We start from the raw sequence: 21,491 nt of genomic DNA on the forward strand, positions 1-21,491 counted from the left end.
ACGCTGGTCATGTTCCTCTTTAGTCTTGCCGAACACTAGTATGTAGTCCACTATGGCCGTCACACCGTCCAGTCCTTCATATGTTTCATCCACGCGTCTCTGGAACTCGTCTTGAGCGGACACGATTCCGAATGGCAGTCTGAGGAAACGATACCTGCCAAACACTGTGTTAAATGTCGTCAACATTGAGGATTCAGTGCTCAGTTTGATGGCCCAATAGCCTGACCGCGCGTCTAACACGCTAAAGTACTCAGCTCCAGCGAGCTTTGTGGTGGCGTCCTCCAGCGTGGGGAGGGGGTAGTGAGGTCGTTGTATCACTTTGTTAAGATCTCTGGGGTCTAAACACACTCTAAGTTTGCCTGTCTTTGGCTTCTCAACAATGACGAGTGCGTTCACCCATTCTGTGGGTTCTGTTACCTTACAGATTATGCCGCCTTTCTCCATGCTGTCAAGCTCGTCCCTCAGTTTGCTGCGTAGGGCGATGGGGATTCTGCATGGCGGGCAGACAACCGGCGTTGCATCTGGTGTGACGCGGAAGGTGCACTCGCCTGGGAACTCTCCTATTCCCTGGAAAACATCTGCATACTCATCCATTATGCTCTGTGATGTGACATTGTTTTCCTCGCTCACAGCCATCACTATTTTTACCAAGTTTAGGTCACGGCATGTTTTCATTGCCATGACTGGTGGGGCGTTTGTGTCAATGACGTAAAAGTCCAGCATCATTGCATTGTCTCTGTACTTACATTTGAGTTTGCATGTGCCTTTCACGCTCAGCGCGCCTCCTCCATATTCAGTGAGTCTGTATTGCTGGGTTCAGTGTCACATTTTTGAACAGCGCCTGGAACAGGTTGGTGGGAATAATATTGGCCTGTGCCCCAGTGTCTAGTTTAAACTTTACCTTCTGTGGAGGTGTGCCAATTCCAACCTCTACGTAAGCCTGCTCGTTGCTTTTTCCGTTGTTCTCTATTGAGATGCAGTCTATGTACAGCTCTGTCTGTTCTCCCACAGCGGTGCTCTCCACTGTAATGTTGTCGAAGTACAGTTCTTCCTGCTCTCTGTCAGTGGTGTACTCTTCTGGGTTCTCTCCGACGGCATGTACTGTGCCGCGGTAGTACTTTGTCTGTCCCTGGGAGCTAGACTTGCATACTTTAGCAAAATGATTGAGCTTCTTGCATTTAATGCATTGTTTACCCTTAGCTGGGCAAGTGGCTTTAGCGCCGTGTAGCCCTCCACAATAGCTACACGCCCTGGCGGCGGTGCTAACGTTACCCTCCCTTTGTCTGAAGTTAGCGTTAGCTGCTTTGGGTGCGTTCGGTTTGTAAGTCTTTCTGCCTATTGCGTGCACCGTTTCATGTGTGCTGCCCTGGCCCATAAACTTTAGCTGTTGCTTTGCTAGCTCGTGTGAGCGGGCTACATCTATGGCTTTTTCTAGCGTTAGCTCAGCTCCCTGGCTAAGTAGCTTTTCTCTCACTCTGGGTGAGTTGGTGGCAAACACGATGCGGTCCCTGACCATCTCGTCGGCATTTGGGTAGCCACAGTCTTTGACTAGGAGCTTTAGCTCAGTTACAAATTGTTCGAAGGATTCACTCTCTCCCTGCATCTTTTCATGAAATTTATATCTGGCATAAATCGGGTTTGCTTTGGGGGTGATGTACTCAGTGTACTTATCGTAGTACGTTTCTAGCTTCTTGGCTTGTTCTCCGCTGAGTGTCCAAGTGTTGTGCACATCGCGCCCTTTTTCCCCTATCCAGAGCAGGAGGTAGCTGCATTTCTCCTCTTCGTTCTTCCCGCGCAGGGGGCCCTTGAACATTAGCTCCGTTGTTTGTCGAAATCGTCTCCATGCTTCAGGTAAGTTCGCCGATTCCCAGTCCATCCGTGGAGCTGGAACGCCGTACGAATCCATATTGGGTATTTAAATCCCGCTACTCTGACACCATGTAATGATCTGTGCCCTCTGGCTATGTTAACTTATAACATTAATAAAGCAAGGACGACTTCTCTCGTGCTGGGTGTTTATTCACCGACCGGATTCCGACTGATGTTGTTACGTACATCACGTGACTTTGTTGTGGCGCTACGGAAAGCCGTAAGGGACATTAGCAAATCAAATATTACTAGCAAATATTACAATAACGTTAGCAGTAACTTATCACTACGCTAGCACTGGCTAGTATAAAAACATGCTAGGTGCTAAATTACACGTCCGGATCGTACCTTCGTAATTGTGTGGATGTAGCTTGAAACGTAAAGTTTGAAGTCCTTCTCCTTTGTGGTAACATGTGGCATGCTTCTTGGATAATGCGACAAACGTCATTAACCGTGAGTTTGGGTAGATCTTGGAGAGACCGAGTGAAAATCGCCATCGCTTCGCTGTTGGTGTCAGTTGTCTGTATTACTTCCGGCGCTGCCCGGAAATGATCGAGCTGGCCGAGTCGGAATGCGGAAGAGTATGCATATAGTCCATTGCTCGAGCGATTCTTGTCAGTCATTGGGAACGGATAAGTATCTCGTTGGGATGACAGCCGTGACAACAGAAAACGGAATTTTCAAGGACCCAAATGAGATCGGAAAGTTTGTAGGGCGAAAACTTGGAGATGTACGATCGATCAGCATAACCAGAAGTGTTTTTTTTTAACTAGAAGTGGGATGGTTATCATTGATTGCGTCTCAGAGCGATAGAGCCCTTAATATCGCGATATTTAGAAGTCTATGTGCGACTTGCTCCCCACTCGGATTAAAAGCAAAGAAGGGCGTGCTAAGTGACGTACACTGTCGGTAGAGGCTGAGATGTTTCGGGTTGTTGCAGGTGTGTGTGGGGCAAGAATGACTCCCGAGACGGAGAGAAGGTCAGTAAGTCTGTGTTTGACTTCTGAAAGAGAGTTGCCAGAAAGAGTATACCTTGATTATGTGAGCCTTTTGCTATCGAGAATATGGACATGTTTCTGCAGTATGTAAAGGACTCAGAAGATATGGGAAGGACAACTGCAATGTCGAAGATTCTAAAATTGAGAAAGTGCAAGTAAAGTGCCTGCACTGCAAGGGAAATCATGATTACGGGCTCAGCAGTGTCCCAAAAGAATCAAGGAGGAGGAAGTGAAAAGTGCGAACTATACCATGGCTTTTGCGGCCATAACGGCTGTGCTTCACAGGAGGGGAAACAGATGGGGCCGAAACCCGGGCCATAGGCGGGGCCGAAGCAGGAACAGAGGCAGGTGCCGGGGCTGACCTAGGAGGGCGTCCCCGCCGCGGGGGTAGGGCCAATTGCATTGGCTCCCCAATGTCCAAGTGAGCGGGCTTGAGACGGTCTATAGCGACCCGCTCCGGCCTGCCCCCCATGTCCACCACAAAGTTCTTATCCCCCGCCTCCAGGACGCGGAAGGGCCCGTCGTATGGGGGCTGCAGCGGGGACCGATGGCTGTCGTGCCTAATGAAGATGTACCTCGCCGATGGCAGATCCTTGGGGACGTAGGACCGGGGGAGGCAGTGTTGAGACATCAGAACGGGAGCGAAGGCACCGGCAGTGCTCCGGGACGCACTGAGGTGAGAGGCGGCCGACCAGGGAGCCGTAGCATACAGAAGAAACTCCCCCGGAACCCGCAGGGGCTGGCCATACACCAGCTCAGCGGAGGAGGTCTGGAGGTCTTCCTTCGGGGCCGAGCATGACCCACGGGAGCCGGTCCATCCAGTCGCAGCCAGTGAGGCTTGCCCGCAGAGCGGCTTTCATGTCCCCATGGAACCGCTCACAAAGTCTGTTGCTCTGCAGGTTGTACGCCGTAGTGCGGTGGATCTTCACCCCCAGGTGCTCAACGACCGCCGTCCAGAGCTCCGAGGTAAACTGGGAGCCCCGGTCGCTCGTGATGTCACCCGGCATGCCAAAACGGGCCACCCAGCAGCCGATGAACGCCCGTGCTACCTCTGCTGCCGTCGTGGAGGACAAGGGAATAGCCTCTGGCCACCTGGTGGCCCTGTCCACAATAGTGAGGAGGAACGTATAACCACGGGAGGGGGGCAGGGGACCCACCAGGTCAACATTGACGTGGTCAAACCGCCTCTCTGGAACCACAAACGGCGCCAAAGGGGCCTTGGTATGGCGGTGCACCTTGGCGCGTTGGCATGCCACACACGAGCCGGCCCAGGCTCTAACATCCTTATGGAGGCCAGGCCAAACGAACTTGACGCTCACCAGCTTGGTCGAGGCCTTCACTCCCGGGTGGGAAAGGCCGTGGATGGTGTCGAAAACTCGGCGCCGCCAGGAAGTAGGCACCAGGGGGGGCGGTTGACCGGTGGAGATGTCACAGAGGAGGGTGGTGTTGGCCGCGTCGAACGCCACGTCCTCCAGCCGTAGCGCCGTAGGGGTCGACCGGTAGTCTTGAACGGTCGCGTCCTTGGCTTGGTCCGCTGCCATAGCGGCGTAGTCGAGTCCCAAGTGAACGGCGTTAACAACCGCCCGTGAAAGGCAGTCGGCGGCGACGAAGTTATCCTTGCCCGACACGTGTCGTATGTCCGTGGTAAACTCGGAAACCGCCGCGAGATGGCGCTGCTGACGCCCAGACCACGGTTCTGAGGTTTTGGCCATACAGAACGTCAGCGGTTTGTGGTCCACGAAAGCGGTGAACTGTCGGCCCTCCAATAGAAACCTAAAGTGTCTGGTTGCGAGGAAGAGACCCAGTAGTTTCCTATCAAAGGTGCTGTATTTGCGCTCGCTCTCACGGAGTTGTTTACTGAAGAACGCCAACGGCTGCCAGCCCCCCTCACCCCACCCACTGCTCACACACGGCCCCCACGGCGTAGTCGGAGGCATCCGTTGTAAGGGCTATGGGGGCGGCAGGCGACGGGTGAGCTAGCAGCGCAGCGTTGGCCACCGCGGTCTTGGCGGCCACAAAAGCCTCGTCCATCCCCGAAGACCAGTCCAGCTCGTCCTTAGACTTCTTACCCCGCAGGGCCTCATACAGGGGACGCATGATGTGGGCGGCACGGGGCAGGAAACGGTTATAAAAGTTCACCATCCCCAGGAATTCCTGCAGCGACTGTACAGTGCGGGGGCGGGGGAACATGGTGACAGCCTCAACCCTGGCAGGGAGGGGAACGGCCCCCTGTGGAGTGATGTGGTGCCCGAGGAAGGTGATGGACGACTCCCCGAACTGACACTTAGTTGGGTTGATGATGAGGCCATGTTCGCTGAGCCTGTCGAACAGCTGTCTGAGGTGCGTCATGTGTTCCTCCGCCGACGCGCTGGCCACGAGGATGTCGTTTAAGTACACAAACAAAAATGGCATGTCGCGGAGCACAGAATCCATAAGGCGCTGAAACGTCTGCGCCGCCCCTTTAAGGCCGAAAGGCATACATAAAAACTCAAAGAGCCCAAAGGGTGTGATGACAGCCGTTTTTGGGACATCCAGTGGGTGGACCGGCACTTGGTGATACCCCCGCACTAAGTCGATTTTGGAATAGATGGCAGCGCCCGCCAGGTGGGTAGAGAAATCTTGTATGTGCGGTATGGGGTACCGGTCGGGGGTCGTGGCATTGTTTAGGCGACGGTAGTCCCCGCACGGGCGCCAACCCCCGTCGGCCTTAGCAACCATGTGAAGAGGGGAAGCCCACGGGCTGTCAGAATGGCGGACAATGCCGAGGCGCTCCATAGTCGAAAACTCCTCCCTGGCTATTGCGAGCTTGGCCGAGTCGAGGTGTCGGGCCCGGGCGTAAACTGGGGGGCCCACTGTGGTGATATGATGTTCCATGCCTTGCTTGGCCACCGCCGAGGAGAAGGTGGGTGTGGTGAGCTCGGGGAAATTTGCGAGCAGGCATTGGTATGGATCCCCGGTGGAGAGTGTGTTAGCGAGGCACAGCGCTCCAGCCCCCCCAAGCGTACAGGGGTATGACGCAAAAGAGACGGCATCAATCACGCGACAGTTTTTAACATCCACCAGCAGGTTGAAAGCACAGAGGAAATCCGCACCTAGGAGCGGGGTGGATACAGCAGCCATCACAAAGCCCCAGCCGAAACGTCGGCCGCCAAAACACACGTCCACATGTCTGATACCGTACGTCCGAATGGACGTGCCATTGGCGGCGTCCATCTGGGGGCCGTGACTGTCGGTCATCGTGTCCACAGCTTGTGCTGGTAGTATGCTGCGTTGAGCCGCCGGCCCGACAAGGAGTCTCTGATGAACAACAGCTTGCAGTCACGGCCGTTAACGAGCGCCGGCCTTGGCGTTTCCCTGAACCCTGTAACTGCAGGGTTTGCGACACTGTTTTGCTTTTGCCCCAAACCTGGCATGGTAATAACAGAGCCCGTCGTCAGGTTGGCGGCGGGCTGTCACCGCAGCCGCGGTGTCCATATAGTCGTACACAGGTGGTGGTGGGGCGGTCTTGTGGGGTAGCAGGGCATGCACAAACTGTTGCCGGTTGGCCAGGAAAACCCTGTCTGCTTCAGCAGCCAGAGAACGGTAGTCCTTGGAGGCGGCGAGAGGAGAACTGGCCAGTGCTGTGCGTACAGGTGCGGGGAGCTGCCTCAGAAAAATGTGTGTGAAAAGAAGGGCCGGATCAGCCGATCCCAGCACAGATAGCATTTTTTCCATTAACTCAGATGGTTTGCCGTCGCCGAGGCCATTCAGGGACAGTAAACGGTCTGCCTTCTCCAGCTCCACAGTTCAAATAGTTTCAGGAGGAATGTCTTTATAGCATCGTACTTGCCAGCAGCTGGCGGAGCTTCCAACAGTGTCATTGCTCGCGCCGTTGTCGATGCGTCTAACGCCGCCACTACGTGGAAGTACTGCGTTGCATCCTGCGTTATCCCTCTCAGCTGGAACTGGGCTTCCACATGTTGAAACCACAGCCGTGGATTATGTTGCCAAAAGTCGGGTAGCTTCACAGTAGCGGTGTAAATGCTAGCGTTAGCAATAGCCATGTTGTTAGCACCGGCGTCGTCGTTGTCAGACATACTCGTATTAGTAGTTCGATCACGTCGGGGTCACCAATGTGGAGTTAGAAAACAACGAGACAGGAGACATGAGAGTAGACGTAGTCGAGGTAGTTTACTAGCTCCAACTTTGCATGTCATACATTCGACAACGACACTGAACTGTGTACCGGAAGCGGAAGTGCATTATCTGACCCCTCGCCTCTTCCCTTAAAGGTACACCGTCCTCTTAGGTGAATGTCTCTAGTTATATAGATGTGGGTCACCACAAGCTCTTTTTTTTTTACCGGGTGAGCGCTTGCCTCAAAGAAAGGGCTTACTGTGACTCTTGTTGCAGAGAAATATTTATAGCTGCAAGCATTCTTTGATGTTCTTACCTGGATTATTGAGCATGCATAAAGAGGAGGAGAAGGAGAAGAAGCAACATGTCGCCATCCCGCTTTCGGTGTGGGAAGATGGCGGTGCGAATTCACGTTTGCGGCGGCCTCACCCAGTACCGTCCATGAAGTGTCCTTGTCCACGTCTGCGTCTAAATTTATCTTTGTTTGATTGCTGGGAGAGCTTGGTCTGCCTCGTCCTGAGGGCCCAGGGACCACGGCCCTGCCTGGAGCGGTGCCCGAAGAGGTAACACCGAGGTCGGTCTGACAGAACGCGGAAGCGGGGCAGGCTAAGCTAACTGTTAGCCCATGCAGACCGGCAGTGCCGATAACACCGAGGGCAGACTGGCGGCGGCCTCGCTTGGCGTTGACTGTGTTTTAGTGTCGTCGTGTGGAGTGCGGGGAGGTGTGTCGGAGGTGTCTGGCTGGGAGAGCTAGCGTTGGATTGGCTGGGGGAGCTTGGTCTGCTGCGTCCTGTGGGCACAAGGACCACGGCCCTGACCGGAGCTGCTCCCGAAGAGGAAACACCGACAGTCATTCTGGCTGGCGTTTGGTCTCCTTGACAGTTTGTTTGTTTGTTTATTTATTTATTTGTGATATATGTGATATGTTGTTTAGATATGTGTTCATGTAGTTCTTAGATATGTGTTTTTGTCTTTGTGTTGCACTGCTGTGGGCTGGGGGAAACGATGTTTCGTTTCATTTCATGCGCGCAAGGGCATGAATTGAGTGTTTCTGATTCTGAACATGAAGGGCCCCGACAGGGGGCACTGTCATAAGGAACGAGGATGACATCTGCAATCCAGTTTGACACTGAAGAAGAGAGTGTGTGTGAAAAAAGAAAGCACAGGCCGTCACCACATTAAACATTAGCTAGTACAGGCTTCGCTAGTGCTGCTATGTGCGATCAATGATCTTATACTGGGACTCAAAAGCCTGAGGACAGAGAGTAACCGCTGAGAGCGGGCCATGCTGTTCTCGGAAAGGTAATGAGCCGTAAAGCCCTTGGGTCTCGGCTTAGCAGCGCCCACAAACTGCAGCGAAACTGGAATGATTGGCAGCCCAGGTTGGTATGCCTCCGCGGGTAGAACTGGTTGAAGTAGTGGTGATCGGCCGGGCCTGAAGCTCGGTAGCTTCACTTAGCATCTGTGGCCACATGGGAGGGCATGGTTAGCCGTGTGAGTCACTGTAATAACGTGAGCTAGGAAAGCTTCGGGTTATCCTCCGAAGTCTCAAGCTAGAGTTTATTGGACGCTTAGCGGAGTCCAAACTGTGTAACAAGCTAAAGGGTAAAGTGTGTACGCGCTCCCGCCTTACTGTCGTAAGCTAACTTGCTTCCTCTTTCTTCTGCTAGGTGCTCGTATTTGAACCCATTTACTTGAAATCTATTCATCGATTGATTTAGGGAAAAACCACGGGCTATGATCGTACACTTAACCCTACACATTCAATTCAATAGCATGTTTAACCTAACCATAGAACAGGGTAGACGTATAGCTCCCTCTGTGTTGCCTGACTCAGTCCCTTACAAAGCTAACAAGCGTTAGCTATATGACATTGGCTATCGTGATGCGATGTCTTCGCAGGACCGTAGTGATTGAATAAGTGACATGGCATATGGCTCGTATCGGCGCGGCCATTGATAACATGCGGCTGTCATTAACGAGTGTTTTGTCTGCCCCGCTCGCTACTTAGCTTGCCAGACAGCCAACTGCTAGCTTCAGCCCAGCCAGTTAGCTTTCGGTCAAAGCTACCCCACCCTTTTGTAGAAACCCAGTGTCGACCCACAAAGTACCTTTTGGCTTCAGCCGCTCAGGTACCAACCTGCCGCCCGCAACCCTGATGATCTCCAACTGCAGCTTATAAGGCATGAGGCACACAACAACTTCCTTTGGACGAGTGATGGATGTTTGGAGACGCGATGTGTCAGTAATTTAATACATATCGACCCATCAGTTAGTCATGTTACAATTTCCTTCCAAGTTAAGATTGTCTTAGCTAAGCAAAAAGGAAGGTTTTGGTGTCAACAGTGAACATGCAACTATTCCTCGTCAGTGAGAATGTGTCCTTGTAGAACTACTCCAAAATGTACCTTGCTAGTGAAATAAAGCAGTGGGGTAAATGCTAAGTTTCATTGAGGGATCATTATCAGTAGGGTGTCACAATATTCCATATCTGGTGCATGTCTTAATAAGAGAACAAAGGTTGAACTAAATTGAGGAAGAAAGTTAGTAAATGAGAATCCAGTCTGCAGCCATACACCACCTGTCAAGCCAGTAGAAGATGTGAATGACTTTCACATCTTTTTAATTCTTTTTAATTTTTACTTGCACTAAAATGTGTAAGAATGTATTTTTTCTGCCATCATGACATTTTGGGGTTGATTTTAATGTGATGTTGAAATAGTGACAACCTCAGTCTTCCCCATATTTCTAGTTTACTTCACCGCATTGTAGGGTCTTTGTTGGACTTCGCTACCTAATCTTTGTTTAACACTTGTTTTGGAGATTTTTCAGTTGCTTGTTTGCTTACTAAATCCCACACACTGCAAGCTTGGAATCTCAAAATCTATTAAAACAGTCTGTAGGTAATTTCCTACCTCCCTTTTAGCTGACCAATTTACTCCATCTGTTTATTGCTAGATTGATTATGCTACTGCTGATTTCAAATTGGTTACCTACATACTGTCTAGGTGTAGGCTACATTTCTCGCTTTGCCTCTTTCAGAATATGTACTAGTGTCTACCATTGCCGCATGCAGGAAATCCAATTGTTTAACTAATATTGCATCATAGATTCATTGAAATTTGGTCATTACAATTCATGAGCACACTTGGTGTTTTACAGCTGTACAGCCCCTCCCCCGAAATCCCAACTGGGTAGAAATACTATATGAACATCAACTAAGCTTAGTTGACATTGGCATGCCACCAGAATAACTAGTATATGAGAAACACACAATTAACTCGATATCAAATGACAAAGGTACTTTTTCACCTAAATATCAGTAGTAATTTCTTCACAAGGTACTGTGATTACAATCAAATGACACAGATAATATCAATGTAAAATAGACATTCCGTTTAACATAAATCCATTTTAACCTCTATAAATGTCATCTCCAGATTCAGTGGGCTCTCTAAATAGCTGTACTCAAAACATGTTGATTGCAGTCCACATTTAAGCAAAGAGACACATGCCTGCTCTACTGGACACAAGGAATCAGTTTCCAACTGAGAGTCTACCCAATGCATTTAGGCTTTAATCTTAGCTTTCCCTTGATTATTCTGATGTTCAGAATTACTCAGCATCAAATGTGCCTATGCACAGATTGTCAGCAATTGTTTAGCTGTTACATATTGAGTTACAGTTTAGCATTAGCATAGGTCAGATTTAACTATGATCAAAGGTATCATCTTTCTGTTTATTACTATCTATTATGAAGGTCATCAGTCAGGACTTATGTAAATAATTAATAGCTGTTGAATTTCAGTGGTCGTTCCCTCTTCACATAGACGGCCTGTTTGACTCTCCAAACACTGGTTTGAACGGGGAGTCAGAGGCCATCTATGTGAAGAGGGAACGACCATCCTTGAACTTGGGGGGGGGGGGGGTGTTAAGAGTACATCTGTCGCCATCTTGCAATGCTGTGATTGTAAACATTCCCAAATCATCTATGAATAGTACACACGGCCATTGAAACTCTAGTTAATGCTCACGGTAATTTGCATATGAAACCGATCGTTTTCATTGTTCATTGTTTATTAGGGTGGGGATACCTGCAGCCAGGTGAGACTGAAGAGATCACTTAGATGAGTGATGAAACATTTCTCTCAATAAACATGTCCAGATGAACTGATTTAACTTTCTTCTTTCTTTGATCAGCTGAGGAGTTGGCACTCAATTGTGGTATAAAATGCGTTTTTCAAAGGTTTTGAAACATCGCAACCATGAGAGATCCTTGATCATACAGTCATAACTGCACAAAAATGTTTAGGCTGACAGGCCCAGTAGTGTATGAAATTACCTGCGGACACACACACAAACCCACATGCGCGCGACTAAACGCTACTGCCTCGCAGGCATACTAATACACTGCGTGTATGTGATATAGATGGATAGTTGAGTATGATCATTTCTAAACTTCATATATCTGTAATCAGGCCAAATAGATTTTTGCTCCTTATAAGTGAAACTTGGAAGTTTAGCTAACATTGATACCTGCTACCGGCACATACATGATACAAGGTTTCAAGTAAAAATAGTTTTCTGTTTTCTCTTAATCATAAATCGTTTTGCAGAGACTTCACATCCAGAAGTTAGAGGAATATCCAAGTTGGAGTACTTAAAGAACATTAGCTTTATTTAAAAAAAAAAGCCTTATTAAATTCACGTGTCTGTGCAGATGCCAATATTAGTTTGACTTCTGTGTCAAATGGAAAGTAGAGAAAAAACATTTTTGTGCTCCTAAATAAATGTTGATTTAGAAAATTAAAAGGTGGGCTTCCGGGTAGCACGGCGGTCTGTTCTGTTGTATAACAACACTGGGATAGTTAGTTTGAATCCCCATGTTACCTCCGGCTTAGTCGGCGTCCCTACAGACACAATTGGCCGTGTCTGTGGATGGGAACCCAGATGGGGGTATGTGTCCTGGTCACTGCACTAGCACTTCCTCTGGTCGGTCGAGGCGCCTATTTGGGGGGGATGGGGGGGGGGGTAGCGTGATCCTCCCATGCGCTACGTCCCCCTGGCGAACTCCTCATTGTCAGGTGAAAAGAAGCGGCTGGCGACTCCACATGTATCAGAGGAGGCATGTGAGGGGATGGAGCAGTGACTGGGACGGCTCAGAAGAGTGGGGTAATTGGCCAGATACAAATTGGGAGAAAAGAAGTTGGTGGGGGGGTAAAAAATGAAAATAAAAAAGGCAATTGCTTTGGGAAACGCTGGTTTTCCTAAAATGCTAACCTTTTTGTCAAAATGTAGGCACCGATATTTGTTGTACATTTGTCAGTGTTTATTCTTTACCCAACTATGCATATAACTGGCTAACTGGTTCCCTTTCTGTTTGGATCTGAACATGCCTTCAAATGCTCCAGAGGTGACAGTGTGTCAGCCAGCCAGGACGGTGTGAAGTGCAGCGCCTCCCGAGACCTCGGCCCTGCAGCTCTCTATGACGCGGTGCCCTCGGACTGCCCTGGCTCCCCACCTTCACTGCGCAGTGATGCCTATGTATCTACAGATCCACTTGAAGAAGAGGGTGAGAGCTCTTTCACTGCCGGTGGGGGTTTAGCCGAAGCTCTCTTAACTGTAGTGGCTTGGGTTGAGTGTGGATTAAAGACGTTGTGACTATTACTTTAATTACGCTTGCATGTATGGTCACACATAATTTAAGGTAGTTTGATGGATTGTTTGTGCACATCTCCAAAATGTTGGTCGCTGTGTCTGTAAGGTGCAATACCCACGTAACCCATGGGGGCAGTATACAAGCAGTAACCGCAATCAGTGACGTGTCTGTGAATGTTCTCATTCATCCAGGTCCAAAGGAATTGAATCAAGTGCAACTGGACATATAACCAAGTCCAGTTGCACTTGATTCAATTCCTTTGGACACAGTCAGTGACGTAACATGTACGAGATAGATGGCAGATGGAAACATTACAAGAGAAGCTGCCAGCGCTTGTGCCTTACCTTACCTTTAATCGATTTATCTTTTAAATGTTCAGTCAGTAAATATGCAGACAAGTGTGTGAACAATGCCTCTTACGTGGCCACCACTTTGCGTACGTACAGGTAGCATTATTTAAGTGTGTTTTTGGCCTAATTATAATAAACAAATTGTTACTTAATCTGTCCATTGTTTGGTTTTGGCTGATAAATTTGTGAAGTTCATGATCAGTTTGAATTAGGGTAGAAATTTAGAGTTTTAATCAGTTTAACTTTTAAGACTCAAAGCTGCTGAAGGCAACTTTCTTTAACACAATTTCCTGAAATCTCCTTCATATACCAACTGGTATCCATCCAGTGTACTCTAAAAAAAAAAAAAATCCAGTCTCTCTGGCAGCTCATGGGGCTTCATTATGAATCATCAAAAAATCCATTCGGTCTGAATGAAACAACACATTGCTGCTAATGAGCATCGCTAACCAAATCATGTAGTGTACACATGCAGGGCAGCGTACTTTGGAAATAGTGATCTTTATAAGCACCTCACCTATAAGTAAAACATTGCCTCACAACAATAATCTTGGAGTAAGAAAGGGATTTGCTGAAAAACTTTTTTTTTTACCTGCATAGATTATCAACAACGATACAAGTTTAGCCAGCTACGACAGACAACACATACATGCGCGTGAGCTGGTTTGGAGGGAGGCGTTATGGGAGGGAGGAAGTAGTCAGGGGGTGGTAGTAGTAGTAGATTTTTTTGGAGGGTGTTATGTCGAAATTGCCCACCTCTTCAAAGTTACCTACAGCAGCCTTAAAGGGAGATTTTTTTTTCCATTAATAATCTGCACTTCCAGTAAATGCTGGCGGTCTGTCTGTCTAAATCTGTTGGTAATGCTCAAGAATTTGAACAAAAAAACTACCAGATACTGTAGGCTCTCAGCGGCTTTGAGTCTTCATTATCCCTGCTAGTTGTGGCCGGCTGCAGTGCAACTGCACCCCAGTAGTATCCCCAGCTTCTCATTGTAGTATTTCTTCTAATTTTTTTTATTGTTCTGGTTTATACAAATAAGTCTTGATTTTTAGACTGTGCCATATGTTAATGAAATGCAAATTCATCCATAATGTCCTGTACATTGACACTGAGAATTCATTTTTGTGTTCCAAAATGCTTCAGGTATGTTAGTCATGTAACATCACCATGGTGAACGGGGAAACTGCCCCCGGAGCAGAGGTTAGAAAACAAGCATCTCAACCAATTCGCTTTGTTGTTCTTCCATCATGGCAATAGAGGCAACATTGACAAGTATTGTCTGTTATAGAGATGCCACCCCTATGGGTATTACGTGGAAATAAGGTTGAAGATTAGTGAAATTTCCCTTTTAAGGTTTCTAAATGCCTCAAATGAACTAGTTTGTATGATGCACCATCTGACCATATTGGACAAGTTATTTATACATTTCCCAAACTAGAAGCTGTCCCCCATAGAGGGGAGTGTGATTATAAACAGGAAGTCTTTCTTATTGCGACACGAAGAGCCAAACAAATGCGATTAAAGGTGAACACTCTTTAGAGTTTTTCCTTCAAGGTATTCATGTTGAGCATTTAACATGGTAGGGGGAGTAGTTTTGTGACCAATGAATAGATAGAACTTGCAGACCATTTGAAACCTGGCCCATTTTCACACCTCAGAGAACGTGGAGAATCACTGGGGAAAGTAGGCATAGACTTTAGAATGTCTGTTTTGGAAAGTCACGAAAATGTTTGAATGTAGAACTCCCCAATCTGATACCTTTTTTTACACTAAGAACCCGTGGTCAACCCGAGCTTCCCAACATGGGACTGACCTGTATGGGACCCTTTTTATACCAAACCTGATGACTTGTGTTCTACCCATGAATAGCCGTTTGCACAAGAAAATGGGACACCTGTCAGGCATTGCATCATGTTGTCTACTGTGTGGTTTATGTCATTAACAAAGGGTGCAAACTTTATTTACAGTCAGTTCAGCATGGAGCTGACCATGGTGGACAATTTCTCCTGGACGATTGCATTACTTTGCTTCATTTCTTAGTTTATCTCAAATGCTGCAACTTTACCAACTCCAAGCAGTCATTGGGCAGAGGAGAGTACAACGGATGGTGGAGCGGGTCAGACATCACCAGCAGTATTTATAGGGGAGGAGAGCGTTTCTGTTGTCCTTCACTGCGACTCTTGAGAGTCTGGGTCACATTAGTGCATCATGTCAGTCAGTTATTGTTCAACCTGTGTCAAGGTGTTTTCACTGAGTGACCTGCATTACACACGCAGGTCTGATCTTGATCTCGAGGTGGGTCGTCCACACAGGTTGCTGGACACGAATCAACCCTTTTACATCAACGCTCAATGTGCGTCTGACGCAAGGGGTGTGAACATCTTACAGGAGCTTTCCGTCACTGTCCGATGCTCCCTTACATTCTGAACACCAGTTCGTTTGAAGCATGCCACAGTGCTTAGTCCATGCTTTAACCATGACAAAGCCTTGTACTATCCATTCTCTTGGTGTGATAATGGTGATGTTTACATTAGCAGAGCTGTGAAAATATATACACTATTCAAGAATTGACTTCTTTGGGTAAAGTGAGATTTTCGTAGTGATACAGGGCAGTTGGGCTGTTGAAGTGAGGCCTCTACTACCATTGGTTTCTTTTTTTGCTTTGAATTTATTCAACTCAGTCACACTTGGTCTGTTTTAATAAGCCTCTGGCATGTTACATATAAGGCCCTTCAAATCTCTGCGTTGTCTGCCTGTCACTTTATAATGATGTTCTCCACATGAAAGGATATAATTACTAGTATTGCCTGACTATATTCCTAATGTGTCAATAATCAAATCTGAAATAAAAGAACAAAAGCAGTAGTACTCTGTGAACTCGTAAGAGCCCTGTAGGTCCTTCAGGGAATTCTTGTGTGTTGCCGTTTGTCATCAAATGCTGTTCTTATAACATTCAAGTAGTTTTATTGAACATAATTTGCTCATCAGAAATTTCTGAAAATGGAACGTAAGATTTAGGAAGATACAGCAAAATATACACCTGTCACTTATACCCCCATTTATGTAATACCAAATTCTCTAATTCCATTCTAAAAATAGAAAATTATTTGAGGCTCCCATATTAATTTAGGCCATCAATTATGGGGTTGAGGCCTGAAAAAGAACTAGCAGATTAGATTGATGTCTAGTGATATGAAACAGTGATATGTCTAGTGATATGAACTATGAACAGTGGCTGTGTGGATTTGACTATACCACCACTGACACGCCTTCCCTTATGGGTGTTTCTAAGGAAATGAAACAAAAACCAGACTATGACTTTTTAGATTTTTTTTTTAATCTTTTTTATGGGCATTAGGAGTGGTATGTGGAAAGCACCTTGCCTTCCAAATGATCTCTGTCATCTGATGAGAAATAGATCTCTTTATTTAATCTTTCTGCTGGTGGATCTCATCCATATTTGCTCTCTTCCACTGTAGTTGCTTTAGTAAACTGCCCGCAGTAGCACTATGTCAGAGAAACTTAAATGACCTTGGAGTTAAATAGTAAATCTGTCAGATCCTAAGGCCAATACTGATGTCAGACACAGGCCACGGTACTGTACTTTTTGAGGGTTTGTGGATTTTCAGGAACCAGATTGCAGAATTCAATCCAGGATTAAAACAAAGACTCAAAACAATTTAGAGAAAAAGAATTGATTAATCCTAGGGGAAGGTGAGACTAATTGGAGGGTGGTTGGTGAGATGGTCTTCGGGGATGGGCAACATGACCCAGAAAGGGCCGGTGTGGGTGCAGGTCTTTTTTTCCAAACAAGCAGTTACACATCTGAGTCTACAAATCAAGGTCCTTAGCAAAGACTTGGTTAACTAGTAGAATCAGGTGTGTAACTGCTTGGTCTGAACAAGACTATTGGTTGACTAGTAGAATCAGGTGTGTAAATGCTTAGCTGGAACAAGACTATTGGTTGACTAATAGAATCAGGTGTTTAACTGCTTGGTTGGAACAAAGACCTGCACCCACACCGGCCCTTTCTGAATCATGTTGCCTTCCCTGCTTAACAAGAATAGGTCAAAACCTAGTATATGGCTGGAATGTGTATGGTCAATGTTTAAAATTGTTGCCAGTTTTTTTTTTTTTTTTTTTTTTACAGGGTGAGTCTGGTAGTATCTATAATATGAATTCCTGGATATTAAATGTTCATCTGCAATTTTCTGTAGTGGTCCCAAGGATATTTGTTGTTAAAGTGTACTGAAGTAGCATATTACATGACATGGTTAAGCTATGTTCGAGAAAAATACTTTCCACTCATATCTTGGGATGTTTGACTTGAAAGAAAACTTAATTTCAAGTATACTTATTCTAATTATCTGTTAACTCCCCATCCTCTTACGCCTGTTTCTATCTGCGGATGTCTCTCATTTTCTAAGCCTCACTCTGTATTGACACAGGCGAATGCACAAAGAATGGATTGTGGCCACTAATAGCACCATGAATTGCGCATCATTTGTGACTGCTATCTGCCCCGTCTCAAGGTCTGATTCACAACAGATATTGCGCGTGGGGTGTCCGGGTAACATAGTGGTCTATTCCATTGTTTACCAATACAGAGATTGGCAGTTCGAATCCCCGCGTAACCTCCGGCTTGGTCAGGTGTCCCTACAGACACAATTGGCCGTGTCTGCGGGTGGGAAGCCCGATGTGGGTATGTGTCCTGGTCGCTGCACTAGCGCATCCTCTGGTTGGTCGGGGTGCCTGTTCAGGGGGGAAGTGGCAGCTGGTGACTCCACATGTATTGGAGGAGCCATGTGGTAGTCTGCAGCCCTAACCTGGATTGGCAGAAGGGGTGGAGCTGCGACCAGGATGGCTTGGAAGAGTGGGGTAATTGGCTGGAGAAGGGGGGGGGGGACAAAAGATATTGCATGAATGATATTACAGCGCAAACCTGCTCATAAAGTTTTGCAGCTGAGTGCAGTTTGCTCTTGTTTTGCATCTGATTGCAATTATCCATGTGGCAAAGTGGCTTTGCGCCAAGAACACAGTAGGCAGGTTCAATGTCATCCTTTGATGTCATCAGGTATAGTAAGAATTGTTGGACCTGGCAACCTGTATCTATGAATATTTTCAATCTTGGTAGATAAAAAAAATGATATTCTCCTGCGAAATATCTTCTTATGAGCACGCCTGGTATGACGATGCCTTCGTCTGGGCAGGAAACCCCTTATAAATGCACTGCAGTTATCACCAGCTCTCTGAAGATGCTAATAATTTTCCCTTTAACTGCGTATGGCTATTTGCGCTGGGGTTTTTTGAATTGGATTTTTTCTTTTTTTTTTGCAATTGGTGTCATTTGCATAGAAAGGGGTCAATTTTGCGGCAAATGTATGCGTATTACCACATTTAAATACGTGCAAATGGCACTAGAGTACCGAGATGCTATTTGCTTGGTAGCGGAATTAGGGGTGCGTTTTACACTTTGCGGGTGTTTTGAGAATTACATTGTTTCTGAATGACTTATTTCGGCAGGTTTACCTTCTGTAAAAGCCACGCAATCCTTTTGTGAATTCGCCAGTGAGTGTTTTTTTTCTTTTTGGATCCCCCCCCTTCTCCCAATTGTATCCGGCCAATTCCCCCACTCTCCCGAGCCTTCCCGGTCGCTGCCCCAACCCCTCTGCCATTCTGGGGAGGGCTGCTGACTACCACATGCCTCCTCCGATACATGTGGAGTCGCCAGCTGCTTCTTTTCACCTGACAGTGAAGAGTTTCGCCAGGGGAACAAACAGGTGCCCCGACTGACCAGTCGAGGCACTTGTGCAGCGACCAGGACACATACCAACATCCGGCTTCCCACCTGCAGACACGGCCATTTGTGTCTGTAGGGATGCCTGACCAAGCCGGAGGTAACTCGGGGATTTGATCTGGCGATCCCCGTGTTGGTAGGCAATGGAATAGACCGCTGTGCTACCCGGACGCCCTCCAGTGGGTGTTTCATCAGTGATTATTTGGAGTGCTTTAACTGTGTGACAGCGCTAACCACTGTGCTACCATGCACTGGAAGGGCACCCTAGAGGGCTTTTTATCTAATTTTGTCCACTGGAAGGGCACTATATCATATTGTCTTGCACATTGGGCCACCCTAGAGGGCCCTTTATCATGTTTTATTTTGCATAGGGGACATGCAAGACGGCACTTTTGCCGTGTTTTTAAACCCCTGACTGAGTCTGCTAGTTCCTTCGCAAAACAAAAGATGGAGCTTTTTTAAAAAAATTTTTTTTATAATGATCTAAATCTAGATTTTGATGCTGATCATTTTAACCCCATTATCTCCTGAACCCTCCCAACCTAGGTGGATATGAAGCTGGTAGAGGTCCGTGTGACATTACATTTGGTTGGAAGTCGCTGGGGGAAGAGTTGAGGCTCAATGACGTGACGGCGGATTTGACTCCTTTTCAGCATGGAAACCGTGCTTTAGCTTCAAAGGACATGAGGAAATCACAGGGTAAGTCTTTTGACTAATTAGACGTGTCTCAATCAGGAGCTTCATTTGGATCACTCAAAACTGTAAAACGTATTCAGATGCCTTGATTAAAATGAGGGGAGTGGACTTGTCATTTATGATTCAAGATGAGATGTTTCTTGTCACATTGTTATTTACTTGTGTGATGCAATTTTTCCTTAGCATTATCCTCAAGAGCTCATGGTTTATTCAGGTTTTTCTTATAAAATTGTACTAATCTGCACTTTCAGTAGTTAGGCAAACTTGGGGAACGTAAGTTTGAAAAAATCAGGATGGATATAAACTAAATTTGACCTTAAGTTTTATTATCTCTGCCAGGCACTAGCCTGGAGGGGATTGTGTGTTTGGTCGCACGCAGGTGTGTGCGTGTGTGCATGTCTTGTGTCCACGGCTAATGTTGCAAACTATTGGACGTACAGGGCCTTGCAAAAGTATTCAACCTCCTTGACAGTCATCATTAATTTCTGGATTATAAAAGATACTCATACATCTGTTCCTGAACAATATTATTTTTGTGAACCCATAAGCTCTAACAGCATGTTCCCAAACCAAAATAAGTTGTTTCGCTGACTTTTTATTAAAAGCTAAAATATAGTGCTTGCGTAAGTATTCAACCCCTTGTGCTCTGAAAGCTCCAAGTTTACACAAATGACAAATTATTCCTAAAACAAACTCAGGTAAACACAATTGGACATAATTAGTGTGCACCTGTAAGATATTAAAGTAATGGTCTCATTTATGGGTATAAAAAGCATTCTGTGTTAAGTTCATTAGCTGGGCGTGAACTCGCATCAGAAAGTAAGGAGCACAATACTGAAGTAAGAGACAAAGTGATTAAAATGCAGAAGGTGGGAAAGGGATACAAAACAATATCCAAGTGTATGGATGTCCTACGGAACATTGTTGGATCCATTGTCAGAAAGTGGAAGCGGTATCACACCAATCGCACCACCCAGATGCTTTGTAGGACAGGCCGGCCCTCAAAGCTAAGAGTCTGAGCAAGATGTGGGCTGGTGAGAAAAGCCAAAGATGATCCTACAATCACTTTGAAGGAGCACCAGAGGTCAGTGGCTGAAACTGGAGTAAAGGTGCATGAGTCAACCATATCATGGGCTCTCCATAAATCTGGCCTGTATGGAAGGGGTGGCAAGAAAGAAGCTGTTGCTCAAAAAACGTTATATGTATGCATATAAAAGTAAGCATGAGAGAGATCCAGTTAGGATGTGGGTAAAGGTTCTGTGGTCAGAGGAGACAAAAGTTGAGCTTTTTGGCTATAACTCACAAGTGTTATGTGTAGCACAAACCTAACACTGCTCATGCCCTAAAAAGACCTTCCCTACAGTGAAGCTGGCGTTGGCAGCATAATGCTATGGGGTTGCTTTTCGTCTGTAGGCACTGGGAACTTTGTCCAAATTGAGGGAAAAATGGATGGAGCTAAATACAGGGAAATATTGGAAGAAAACCTGTTGCAATCTGCCATAAAACTGAAGCTTGGCTGAAGGTTCATCTTCCAGCAGGACAATGATCCTAAGCACAACGCTAAAGCAACAATGGCATGGCTCAGCAACGAAAAGGTGAGGGTTTTGGAGTGGTCAAGTCAATTTCTGGACCTCAACCCCATTGAAAATCTGTGGCACAGACTGAAAATCGCAGTCCAGAGGCGCCATCCCACCAACCTGCGAGACCTGTACAAATTCTGCCAAGAATGGACAAAAATTTCTCCGGAAGAATGTGCAAAGCTTGTACATGCTTACCCTAAGAGAATCATGGCTGTTATTGCCGCAAAAGGGTACTCTACAAAGTATTGATACGTGGGGGTTGAATACTTACGTAAGCACGATATTTTAATTTTTAATTCATTCAAAAAAAAGTCAGTGAAACATAACTTATTTTGGCTTTGGAAACATGCTGTTACAGCTTATAGGTTCACAAAAATATTGTTCAGGAACAGATGTGTGAGTATCTTATAATCCAGAAATTAGTG

At 46.6% G+C, this 21,491-nt stretch overlaps 1 protein-coding gene across 1 annotated transcript in view; it reads left to right on the forward strand.

Annotated features, from left to right (window-relative positions):
• The first annotated feature begins 8,192 nt into the window (after positions 1-8,192).
• The window catches only part of smg1 (SMG1 nonsense mediated mRNA decay associated PI3K related kinase), an 81,497-nt gene continuing 68,198 nt past the window's right edge, over positions 8,193-21,491 (forward strand). The window contains exons 1-3 of the mRNA XM_056287794.1: positions 8,193-8,365; positions 12,395-12,555; positions 19,337-19,489. Coding sequence (XP_056143769.1) covers positions 8,289-8,365; positions 12,395-12,555; positions 19,337-19,489 — 391 coding nt within the window. The 5' untranslated portion in view covers positions 8,193-8,288. The remainder of the gene's footprint in view (positions 8,366-12,394; positions 12,556-19,336; positions 19,490-21,491) is intronic.

The sequence above is a fragment of the Lampris incognitus genome, chromosome 10 (assembly GCF_029633865.1).
Source record: "Lampris incognitus isolate fLamInc1 chromosome 10, fLamInc1.hap2, whole genome shotgun sequence".
NCBI lineage: Eukaryota > Metazoa > Chordata > Actinopteri > Lampriformes > Lampridae > Lampris > Lampris incognitus.